The sequence below is a fragment of the Lates calcarifer genome, linkage group LG13 (genome assembly GCF_001640805.2).
Source record: "Lates calcarifer isolate ASB-BC8 linkage group LG13, TLL_Latcal_v3, whole genome shotgun sequence".
Taxonomy (NCBI): Eukaryota; Metazoa; Chordata; class Actinopteri; family Centropomidae; genus Lates; species Lates calcarifer.
In genome coordinates, this window is record NC_066845.1 from 8,089,481 (window position 1) to 8,102,437 (window position 12,957).

The 12,957-nt window shown below is 40.2% G+C and overlaps 2 protein-coding genes across 5 annotated transcripts in view; both read right to left on the minus strand.

Moving 5' to 3' along the window:
• The window catches only part of ccser1 (coiled-coil serine-rich protein 1), a 115,451-nt gene extending 112,691 nt beyond the window's left edge, over positions 1-2,760 (minus strand). The window contains exon 1 of the mRNA XM_018669372.2: positions 2,529-2,760. The gene's annotated coding sequence lies outside the window, so the exon portion shown is untranslated. The remainder of the gene's footprint in view (positions 1-2,528) is intronic.
• Positions 2,761-3,751: 991 nt separating this feature from the next.
• trim36 (tripartite motif containing 36) overlaps positions 3,752-12,957 on the minus strand; it is a 31,144-nt gene continuing 21,938 nt past the window's right edge. For all 4 annotated transcript variants that reach the window (XM_018669465.2, XM_018669462.2, XM_018669463.2 and 1 more), the window contains 5 exons: positions 10,984-11,101; positions 10,673-10,878; positions 8,262-8,445; positions 7,633-7,746; positions 3,752-7,023 (listed from right to left, as the gene is read on the minus strand). In XM_018669465.2, coding sequence (XP_018524981.1) covers positions 6,654-7,023; positions 7,633-7,746; positions 8,262-8,445; positions 10,673-10,878; positions 10,984-11,101 — 992 coding nt within the window. In that variant the 3' untranslated portion in view covers positions 3,752-6,653. The remainder of the gene's footprint in view (positions 7,024-7,632; positions 7,747-8,261; positions 8,446-10,672; positions 10,879-10,983; positions 11,102-12,957) is intronic.

Below are 12,957 nucleotides of genomic sequence, written 5' to 3' on the forward strand. Positions count from 1 at the left end.
TTTCATTTTAAAGCCACCATCCACATTCACAGTGAGGCAAATTCTTCTGATATTGATGGGTAAACAACACAATTGCCAATCAGAGCCACACTGGTGTAAAGGCTGTGGAGCAGCAGAAGCACCCTAACAGGATCTGGCCTGATAACAACTTAGAAAGAGTTGTTTTTATAATGTTATTAGTTATTCTTAACAGCCTCAAAGATACAATCCAGTCACAGTTCTTATATATATATATATGGTAACATTTTCAAATTGTCACAGATAGCTACTCATTGATAATTCTCTTCACCAAAACTTTACAGTCTGCTGAATACCTTGTCTGATTTTCCTCCAACAACAGGAAAATATTGCTGCGCCATCTTACCCGACTGTTTTCGAACATTTTTCATTTTCAAAAATAGGACATTAATGGATATTCTCATAATATACAAAACACAAAATATGTTGGTAATGCACTGTTTTGAAATCAATAGCTCTAGGAGCTCAGAAGGAGCCCCCTGCCATGCTCCTAATGATCACACCATATGCCAAATAAACCAGCTTAGTTTGAAGTCTTTTATTCCTGCACTGCTGTGTAGTGTGTGTTATCTTATCAACACACCCTACAGCCTGAACCTACTATATCTAAATAAAGTAATATATCAGAAGGCTAATATATGGGTCCACTGAAACATGTTTATCTGCCAGTTTGAAAGAATAAAAGGTGTGTATGGGGTGTGAATAACTGGGTGTTTCCTATAAAACAGGTTCTTGAAGGAATCTTTTTCACAACAGTAACCACACACTATATGCAAACCATAATCTTCTCCTACAGATAATGGATGACATATGAGGCAATACTGCACTGCCTAGGACAGACTGAAAACTGAAAACAATATGCTGCATAGAAGCTTTCACAGTGTCCTGCTGACTGATATAGCCACCTGAGGTTACTTTAAACAAATGTAACAAAATGCCTCATCAAAAGTAAGGTTAAGGATTTGTTTTAGCCTGTTATTTTCTTTACTATTCAGTTGATTGTTGTTTATAAAATGTCAGGAAATTGTGAAGCACGCCCATCATATAAGTTAACATATCGAGGAAATTAGAGGTAGTAATTACTACAAAATCTGGTTTTGATCTGATAACAAGCAGTACTAAGGCCAGAATTAATATTGCTACTTTTTGTTAAAAGCTATTGTTAAAAGCAGCCAATGCACTGCCATGTAAGGGAGAGAAATATGTCCTGAATTATGAGGTGAATGCATTATTAATACACTGATTATGAATATATTCTAATTACCATCATATCATTTGTCAAACATGCATCATTTCTTTATAATATTCGCTGTTAATGACTCAATCACGTGCATCTTTAAACACAAGACAGTTTTAATGGTAAGTGACAAATGTTGTGTGAATTCTCTGAAGAGGTTGTGACTGCACTCTTACTGTATACACAACAGCAGAGATGCAAATACTGCGGAGTGTTCATGTGCTCAGGATGTGATCTAACATGGGGCAGATCCATATTTGTTGGTATAAGCCATACTAACACTAATAGCAGTCTGAATGGAACCAATAATTATCTTCACTATCAATTAATCCTCTAATTATTGTCTCTTCTTCTATTTCTATTCATTGTCTAGTCTACTTAACATCAAAAATCTGCCTGTCACAAATGCACAGAGCTGAGGATAATGTCTTCAAATGTCTTGGACATCAGTCCCCTAAACATATTTAACTTACACTAATGTTAGAGCAGGAGAAGCAGCACATTCTCACTTTACACTGACTGGAATAAAAAAAATGTGTGTTTTTTTCCCCCCACTATGTTTGCTTGAAAGATTAGTTAAATGATTAATCGACTCTCAAAGTAGTTGTTTTTCCTGTTGATGTTTAATCGATTAACCTATTAATTGTTTCAGCTCTAATCACTAGTAGTGGTATACTTTGGGCATCGATCCGCACATCCCTGCTTTCTTATATTTACAATAGTGGCACCCTGTAACATTAGTGACGGGGAGGCGGGGGTGGTCTGCACGTTCTACAGTGTGTCTACAGCAAAATCACAACAATGAATGGGCCTTAGCATGTTGTTACTGTGTGCTTACAGTGTTACAAACTGCTCAGCAGGCCCGGTTGCTTTTTATTTATCCTGTGCACGAATTAGCCTGGTTATCAGATTATACAGTTTGCATGAGATGAGATGCGGAGATGTAAATGCATGTAGCCATCAGCAGCAGCAGCAGCAGCAGCCAGCGGGACACCAACAACTGTCAAACCGAAACAACGACTTGAAGCCTGTCGAGCTTTAACCCAAGACTAGCTAGCTATGTCATTATACTGACACTCAGCCGTTGCGAGTAAACCCTGCTGCTAATGGTCCCTGAGACATTATATCAATAAAATCCAGTCTATCGCTTTCTTCGAGCTGCAAAGGTCACCGGTGTTCAGAGGAAATACCGCCCGGCGGTGGTTGTGCTCCAGCCGGTGGCTGGCTAGCAGGCAGCGGACAAACACACAACACGTCCGATAACGTACGTTACCTTCTGCGGATTCCCAGTGTCTCTACCGAGGCCGCTCAGTTAGTGCAGAAGCAGCTGAATGTGTATCTTCGTTCTGGTCATACGTGCTATTATAACCTACATGAGGATTTCTGTAATTGTACAATGGTATTGAAACCGCACTGAGGTAGCACCTTGTGTGGCACTGACGCCAATATTACACCTCAGTGACGTGGAGTCTCTTTTCCTCCTTCGTCTCTTCCGCGTTGCAACGACAGGCCCCGAACGTGACGCCCCTCCTCCTCTGCCGCCGCCTCCTCCTCCTCCTCCTCCGGCTCCCACCGCTCAGCATCCTTCAGCAGGTGGATGGATGTAACCCAGTCTTTCTCTGGTGAATATCATCCATAAACGCATCCTCATGAAAAATCGACTGTTCTTATACATAGGCCACTAAATATTTAACTTAAACTACAGCCTTATACTGCACTGAATGGATTTTGCATTCACTTTGCATGTTGCAATCAGGGTGGGGAATCGTAGTTGTTCTGTGGATTTAGTCTGTCTCAGTGTCTTCTGTCTCATGTAATCCCAGACTGACTCTATGATGATGTTGAGATCAGGGCTCTGTGGGGGTCACACCATCTGTTGTAGGACTCCTTGTTTTTTCTTATCACTAAACACAGTTCTCTAGGATTCTGGTTGTATGTTTGAGGTCGTTGTCATGCTTCAGAACAAATTTAGGACTGATCAGACAACTTCCTGATAGAGCTGCGTGATGGATAAATATGAATAATCTAAACATCTACAGTGCCAGAAACTTTTGTGCAATAATATAAGTCACAAAAAAGCAAAAGTAAGGGCTACTAAATACAATAACTGTGTGTAGGAACAGCAGTAATATAAAGACAGCTCCAGAGCTTAATCTGTTATCCCTCAAATCTTTTAGTGTTTTATGTATAATGCACAATAACACACCATTGCTAGAGGCAAAAGGATTACAAGATGAACATCCTAAACATACCTAAAAATATGAACTCTATAAGGAAACTGAAGAGTTTTGCAATGCTTCCATAGTGCCTAGATATGTAAATATGTAAATAATCTGTGGTTAGATCTCAATCACACATCGTCTGCAAGACAGCATTTCTGTACTGCAAGTATCCTGCAAAGCAGCTTTAGGAGCACATGCAATAGCTGTTCAATGTATCACAGTGTAACTACACAACTACACAAATATATAAACATTATTAAAGAGACAAAATAGATTTAAAAACACGCTAGTTTTATTTGATGAAATCCCCACACAGCAAATTAAAAAGTGTAGCATTTCCAGAAATCAGAACAAAGAACAGTATTTCCACATCTTTACATACTACACATACTGAAACCCACCATTAACACACCACATCCAAATCCTCTGGAGGAAACAGAAAGGGAAAAATGTACAGTCACTAATTTAGAGTTCAGAAAAATTTGAGTAATGCTGAGAAAAAACAATTACAACTCAAGCTGTGTTTAAAATTGACTTTGTGTCAAGGAAAAGCCTATTTAAAACCGCAAAAGTAAACTAAAACTATTAACAGTGCAAATTGTCTTAACAGGCTTGTTTCTATCTAAACGGTTTTCTTCTGTTCTACAGCCCATTTAATAATATTGCACACACACACATTTATTATACACACCTGCAGAGCCAAACAGTTGCTGACATGCTACAGATTTTTAAAGTGCTAGCTTGGAATTAGATTGACAGCCAGCCTGCAAAACATTTGGTTCTAAATTCATTACTGAAAAGCAGTTGAGATTACAAGCATTTTAACAGGTATCTGTAACTACATACAACTGTGCTGTGACCCAGAGTGGAACAAACCAATAGAAGAAAACCACCTTAAAAATAAAAAAAAAGAACATTCAGCTGTTTGTTCTGTAATTATCATGAATACATTCTGTGATGGGAATAAAGCTCCTGAACCTGCTCTGCCAATTCATAAATGCATAGACATGTTTAATAGATGTTGAAACAGTCAGTTTTTTAATACAGGAGTCAGGGTTCAGGTCTATGAGGATTGGAGTGAAAATAATTGTCAGCAACACGAGACAAAATACACACACTGTCACTGAAATCCAGTATTTAATTTTGACTATTCAAACCAACACCACAAAAAAAAAAAAAAAAAAAAAAAAGAGGAAGAAAAGGTTGTTAGTACCAGTTGAAGAACACTCCCTTGATAAAGGCAGCTTACAATAATTTCCACAAGCAAACATCAACTAATAACATGAACATTTAAGATGTACTTTATTTCACTAAAAATAATATACTCTGGATTAATATGTACATGGAAGTTAAAATCAAACATTTTTGAAAGATCAGCTTATTATTTACATTAAAGAGAAGGCGGACATATTGAACTGACTGTTAGGGACAAAGCTGCAAATCAAACCAAACTTGTTTCTGTGAGGAAAGGTACAGTAGTTAAGGTTTTCCAGGCCTGACAGATAGAGGTAGGTAGCAGTGGGCCCCGATCAGGGCCAGAAACCTGAGAAAACACACACACACCAATTACCCTAACCCTCCAGAAATCAAAATATACATGAATGTACAAACAAACCCATGTGCAGGCACATACACAATACACATCTATACAAAAACCAAGTGTGGTTGCCCTGTGAACTGTCTGTCTAGTGTGCTCTCTTAGACTTAAATATCTGAGCTGCTTTAATCAAAGCCAATCAACCACTTAGGTGTCTGATAGCCAAACTCACCAGCAAGAAGCTAATATGCTACACTTTGTGTGTCTGCACTGCAAGTAAACTGTGGTTTTGATAGCAAAGGTACTGAACAGTGTGTTTTGTGATAGCACTTTTATTAGGAACCTGAATAACTGTGGTGTTTGTTTTTTGAACTGTTTAAAGGCTGCAAGGCCACAAGGCTGCATGTTGCACTTGAGTCAGCACCAGAACCAGCTAGCTTTGGCTATTAGTGACTTTGCAGCTGTCAAGTGATGTTATCTAAAAGTACACAGTATTCTGGTACCTGCTAGTTTTGTGATGTTAAAAGTCACGGTCAGTGCAACAGGTGTGAGAGTGCAAACAGTGAGAGGCTCCTAAATCCAAGTAACTGCTCCAGGATTCAGGTTTGTGTTAGTGAAGGTGAGCGCTTGTGACAAGAAAAGTGAGACATCAGTGAGCTGATGAGTTCATGTCTACAACATTTCCAATGAAGAAGCTAACTAGGTAGTGATCAACATGTGATGATTGTAAAGGTTTTCATGTGCGAGGCTTCATTCATCATATTGTGCAAAAACAGCTGAACTGTGACAAGGAAGAAAAGTAGTGTTTCCTGTGATTAAGTCAAGAGTACATAGGTAAATAACAAGTCATAATGAATACCATTAACTGTTGTAACTTTATAACACCAGTGTCTGTGATCAAACTATGCATACAATAAAAACTCACATACAGTATTTATGCTGATAAGTATTTCCATAATGCTTGTGCAATGACACCAATATCTGCTTGCTAGAGCAAACTAAGTGATCCATTTTCTAGACTAAAAAAACAAAAAAAGAAAAAAGGCACAAAGGCACTAGCTTCAAAGTAGCTACAAGGCTCTCTCAGGTCCACTAAGATTATGTCTAAATGCTGCTACATTTACACAAACAGTTATAGAAACGAGCCAAAGAATCAAAGATCACTCAATAATGAATACACGCAAAATTATCTAGAGACCTAAACCTGGCAAAAGAGGAAGTGTTAAGTGTAAGCTCAAAGGCGTTTCATGTTAAAACACAGATTTAAAGTGGTTGCAGACTAACTTTGCAGCCAATTCCACCACAATAACAGCTGATCATAGCTGGCAACTAAAACCAGGTTAAATACAATGAACAGATACAGAGACTTTGGTATGTAGAGAAGACCTTTCACATTTATACCAACTTCTCAAGACCACTGATATTCAATGTCACCATTTTATGTGTGGGTCATACATGCCAAGTCTAAATAGGCCAGTCTCTCTGGCAGAGATCCCATTTTCACATTTAGGACCAAAGGCCCCGATTACCTCTGCCTCACCTGACCTTCAGAACCCTGTCAATAAAACTTGCTCCTCCCAGAACATGCCAAAGATTAAACAAATTCAGATACTGGTGCATCAACATGCTCCATCCTTTCTCAGAAGGTCAGTCTCTTTGCAGTGATGAACTCTTCCAGTTGAACCTTGCCACTGCCCATGAGGCCAAAGGCTGGATACATTGTTCCCGAACAATCCACCTGCCTCTCATAAAGGCACCTCATGGTGTCTGCATCGTAAAAATACACCCGGCATGCATCATAATCTAGGCACACTCCCAAACGCTGTGGCATGGGAAGCATGCGATTGCCAGGGTCACCGGATGCTGCGCTTGCTGTAGAAACAGAGGATGATGAGGAAGCCTTGGGGATGAAGAGTTTGCCCATGCCCAGGGTGAGGAGGGTGAAAGGCTGGGAGAGCTCATAGCATGTGTCCTCACTGCCGCTGTCATGCCCACTATCATGGTCGTACCTGGCACAGAGACATAAGTTTGTTACCATTTCTGATCGTCTGCCCCCGTGTGTGAAGAATGAGTTTGAGAATTAATTGTATTTTAATGATATTTCTGGCACTGCCCCGCGATCGACCGGTGATCTGGCCAGCCTCTGGCCCAGTGTCAGCAGGTATAGGTGATGGATGGATGGATGGATTTCTGGCTTTTGGATTTTCTTCAGAGGGAAAAGTATATCTCAACCCTTGATTGACTGGTTCAGTGTTTCCTCATGTTTATCACTTTGCATGCATTATGTAATTACCATAGAATTAAAAGGCTTTTGCGTAAATAATGTGTTCCTTTACATGCTTTTACACGAGCTGGTCCAGTGAGAAAGGCAGGCTTTGTCTGTGAGTAAGCTCTTTACGAGTTTATGCAGGTTCTCTTACATCACAGGATTAGGTGTGACTCAAACACACTTATCACTGTAATGAGATTGTTTGTGTCCGTTTGTGTTGCAGTTATATACGTAAAGGTAAAAAAATGCTTGTACGCTTTGGTTTCAGTTTCTCAATATACCTGTTGATTGTGGACAAACTGTAAATGATAATCACGTGTTACGTACATAGAGGTGTGCTTGCACTAACCTCGGGCTGCTGGTATCTCTGGGATTGTGAAACCATTCAAGCAGCTTTGAGTCAGAGGCCACTCCAACTTTAACCATGTAGGAGTACGGTTCAACCTTGAAGGCCCAATAGTGTCTGCAAAACAAACATAGAATTAATTTTTTTTTACCACAGCAGTGCAAATTTTAATGTCTCATTCATTGCCAATTGACACACTCATTTTCTAATTGGTCCATTGACATCCTGGAGTTCTCCTCAATGACTAGTAAAATATCACTCTTTTTGAAAGGAAGCTGATAAAGATGGCACAGAAATTACTATTTAATAACCCTACCAACTTGTGCTCAAAAATAAAGCTCCATCTTTGCTCTCTTATTATTATTCTATTTTATGTTTGTATGTATTATTCTATCTTATTATATTTTATGTTCTCATTTAGTCCAACGAGTAAGGAAAACTTCCACACTGTGTGCTCCACTTCCTGTGTTGTGTGATTTTTGCAAAGAGTTAAGTCTAAAAGGTTAATGTGTGTACAGCTCATTGCTTTAAAAAAAAAAAATTACAGTAAATCTTACACTGCAACAGTAATTTGTTATGTAGAAAATGAAGTATGCTGCTGGACACAATAGTGTTGTCAGCTTCTGGCATACCTTCCCTGAGAGATGCCTGTGTCCCCAATTATGTAGTCTAGTCCAATATAGCTTCCTGTCTGCACACGTTCTGCTGCAAGGAGGAAAGCCATGCCTGCAACACTCTCCACTGTGTCCCGGCGCTTGTTTAGAATGAGCCGCTCCGTACTGAAGCCACACTTGTCACTGAACAGGAAACCAAAAGCTGTGTTTGAAGAGACGAGCGAATGAGCCAGAGGATAGAGAGATGGGAGAGAAGACAGAAGAAAGGTGGACAAGGGAAGACAGAGGTGGAGGAGAGGATAACAAATAGAAAAAAAAAAAAATCAGAAGGGGGAGAAAAACAGATTGAGTTCAGAGGAGAACTGATTTTACTGAGCAAACAAAGACATGCAAAGGCACTGGTTTATTCTCTCTGTTTTAAGTTTGACACAGGGTAAGTGGCAAATGCTGACACAGGAGGGCGCTATAACACAATCTTAAAAAGCTTCACAAAGACATACTTCCTGTCATCATCACACCACAAAGAACAACAGCCCAATGAAACTCAGTCCTCATTTCTTATGTGCAGCTGTCATTTATATTCCTCATCTGGATGTAATTAAATGCATTCTATAAATAGAATGCCACGATTACCATAATCCTGGATACTTCATAGGCTGACATGATTATGCCTGTTCACTGAACCATCCCACACAATCTGAGGTCTACGCTGGGGAAGACCAGTTCATTTGCATGTGTCTGGGGAAGTCCTTATACTAACTAGGGCATGATAATGATAATAGTATAAGCCTGCCTAAAGGGTGAATAGCCACCAATGCTGCAACTGTATGTGCACTAATGGAGTAGGGATACACTGATACTGACAGCTTACATGTAAGGAAAGACAGGATGCCCAAAATCTCATGCAGTGCCATGTCAGAAACAAGCAAATTGGCCTAATTTTATTTTTGGCATTTTTCATTTTGGCACATACAAGCTTGTTAGTGTTGTCTTTGGACCTGGTCCATTTTTAGTATGAAAAAGTGATCCATGTTGCAAAATAACATGTAACATTTGCTTAATACTGCAAATTGATGTTACCAGTCATTTAGCAAATAAAATAAAAACGGGGGCAAACATAATTGATGCAGCATTTAATTAGTCCCAAAGAAACTGTATTGTAATTTCACATTCAGGGAAAGAAAAAAAACAACAGAAAAACAAAACAAGTCTGTTTCATTTAAAGCAAGAGGGAAAAAAAAGAAGAAAAAAAAACAGTCTAAAACCACATCTTTGTCCACTCATACTGCAACATAAGTAACAAGGGTGCAAGTGTGTGAGCAGGCGCGTGCGTGGTTTTGTCGTCTGTGTTTCACCCCTGGCCTGAAATTCCACCTCATTACTGACGCACAGTGACTCCGCTCAGTCTTACACGTACCAGAGAGCACAGGAATGTGGAAGCTCCAATCACAACACAAATGATAAGGACACAAATCAAAGCACAGTTACATCTCAGAGTGACGTGTCAGGTATGCACGTGTGCAACAGACTGATTCTGATGCAGTCCCCTGACATGGGAGTGGATTCTGAAAATAGAAATGACACTACTACAGAAAAGGCCCAAGTATGTCCACAAGCGGTCCAAAACAAAGAGAATGTGATGATTGGTCGGCAGAAAATGAATCAAAGTGATACAGTCCCCCTTACTGGGAGAACTAGGATCTCAATTCAAGTTCAGCAGATGGTTGGGGATGATGATCATTTTTAATGAATTCCACCTTGCGTCTGTCAGGCAAGCTTAAAATGCCAGCAACAGATGCAACTGCAGGTTTCTTTTCCAAGCTCATCACACTGTGAAACAGCCTCCAGTCCCACACACTCAGACAAAAGCTATATTGGTTTCAACCATCTGAAACACAAAAGCCATTACCATGGTGATAAACTAAAACACCATTGTGCTTCATTACATCCAACACGCATGCTACCAGAGAATTCAAAATTTAAAAACAGTAAGGCACCTGTCATCTGATAATCTTTCTAACATCGAGCCCAGTGTGAAACACTCACACATGCTCTGAGAAGTAAAAAGGAACAGAGGGGCTTAGTTGCTGCCTTGGCCAAAAGAGGCCCAATAAGAGGGGCTGGTTCTTCGATAGTCAGGAGCTTAATCCCATACATAATTAACATTTTGTGGATTATTTAACGCACTTGGCATCAACAACAACAATAACACAGCTTGTGTTGACTGAGTTTAAAAATATAATTACAGTCATAAAATCATTAATGTTTCCTCTTCAAGAACTCAGCTTCTTTTCAACATCCTCTATGTGCCTTAACACTTATTCTTCCCATTCCCTTTTCTATACAGTCCAACTACAGATTCAAAGGACAGACAAAGAACACACATCCATCATGGAGGGGAAAAGGGAAAAGACATATACAAGGCTTACCAGGTGCAGGTGGTGTGTGGAAGGTGACCTCAGGGCTGTAGGGGCTGAACATAGAGTTCCTGCAGCTTCGGACCCTGAAGGAGTACAGGCTGTCAGGCTCCAGGTCACTCACCACAGTGCTGGGGCCATACACCCTGTCTGTAGCCCTCCAGACCCCACTGTCCTCACCATCCTCCTGGGACGGGGACTGGCTCGGGCCCCCGAGTCTGGAGAAAAAGAGTATTATAGTCAAGTAATTTTGATTTTTCCACATCCCAAATAGCTTGTCTGTTGAGCTTGCTGTTATTTCGTTGTATGTTGTATGCACCCACCTGCGGTACTCAACCACGTGGTGGTCTGTTGGTAGGTGGTCATCAGACAGCCTCCAGCAGATCAAGGCCTCATTATAGACTTTGCTATTGGACAGGTCAATCAAAGGAGGGTCTGGAACTGCAAGTGTATGAAGAAAAAGAAAACAGAGATAAGCAGTTAGTGAAATGTAAATTAGAGATTGCAAGACTCTCAACACGGGCCATTTGCCAACAAATTATGAGATGTAGTAAGTAAATTAGTGTAAACTAGTTTCAGTGTACGACAGAGGAGGCGTCTAAAATATGTTTGGCGTGTGGTTATCCAGCCAACAAAATCAAACTTCAAAACAATGTCAAAGTTGAGTAATAAAAATTTGTGTCCAAGCTGTAAAACATATGACAGAGGTTAATACTGAAAAACTCATTTGTGGTGATTAGCAAGATGTAACAGACCTTATGCATAAACTACAACTACTACAAACAGGGGGAATTCCTGTAAAATCTCTTCTGACTTAATCATGCTAAGTACAGTACTTCAGCTCAATAACTTGGGTTTAAGCAAAAGAAGCAGTGTAAGTGTGGCAAAGATTAGATTTGTCAGGATCAGGACTATCCACTCAGGACAATGGACAAGACTGCCTTGCATAATTGAGCCTGTTAAGAGGTTTTTACACAGACTCACTGCCAGGAAATGCACTTTATAAAGCACCCCCACCACCAACACCACCTCTCTCTTCCTCTCTTCCACTTTCCCTTTCTTATCACATTTATTGTATGTTTTTTTTTTACCTCCTGTTTGTGGTTGTAATTATTTCCTATGAGGAGTAAATCTGTCTAGCTCAGACTTCCCATCAGTCCTCTCAGTCACATCTGCTATCTAAGGATTCCTCTTACCTCATCATTTACAGTTCTCTCAGCCTAAACCACATTTTTCTCCAGACACAGAATCACATTACTCTAACCATGTAGGTCACCGTCTTCTTAACATCAAGACATTTTTCTACACGTTTCTCCCTGAGAGAATTCCCCTCCTCGTCTCCTTCATAGTAATTCCCTCTCTCTAGTATGTACCCTTCCTATTTTCTTCATTTTTTGACATTCCCAATTCCTCCCAGTTCTAAAGCTCATTTCCCCAATAGACAGATTCTCCTCTCTGACCAGTGCCACCACTGCCGCTGAGCTTTCTGAGCCTCCAAAGTCACTTGGCTAATCCTCAGTCTCTAAAGTCTGATTCTCCCAGGCACAGCTCTGCTTCATGAGGCTTGTGTCCTTTTATAGCCCAGTGTATTTTCATGTACAGTTACACTGCCATGTTGGTAACACACTACAATGTGCAGAAACATTACACAGAGTACATCATTAGATAGTCCTGGATGAAAAAAGTTTACCTTTCTTGTTTCTGTTGCAGTGCCTGAACTTTGTAATTGTTATCTGATTTGATTTTGAGGGTGCCCTTTTACCATTTTGCAAAAGGGAATGAATGAAAAATAGTTCTATGATCCGGATAGCCGAATGGTTGGGGCGTGTACCACATGGGCCTAAGTGCTCTGAGCAGCTGGTCCCCGGATCGACTCCCCGGTCTGGCTGGATCTTTACTGCGTGTCATTCCCCCACTCTCTCTCCCTGTTTCCTGTCTCCTCTCCACTGTCCTGTCAATAAAGGCGAAAAAGCCCAAAAATAACTAAAAAAAAAAAATAGTCCCTATGATCCAAGACGCTCATGACTTCATTCCTTCCTTCTTAACCCCTGCAACAACAGAGTCACACATACCCACCACCTTCATGTTAGATGATTAATGAACAAGGAAAGTAAGGGGTTACCACTCACATACAAATGACAAATAAAATAATGTCATAACGCATCTTATGAATAATGTCTTTTTTCCTCCACCTGTTTCCAACAGATGGCTCAAGAAGCAAGGACTAAGCAGGGCAGTCAGCCATCCAGCACAGCAGGCTGTAGTCCCCAGAGTTCAGCAAAAAAAAAAAAAAAACA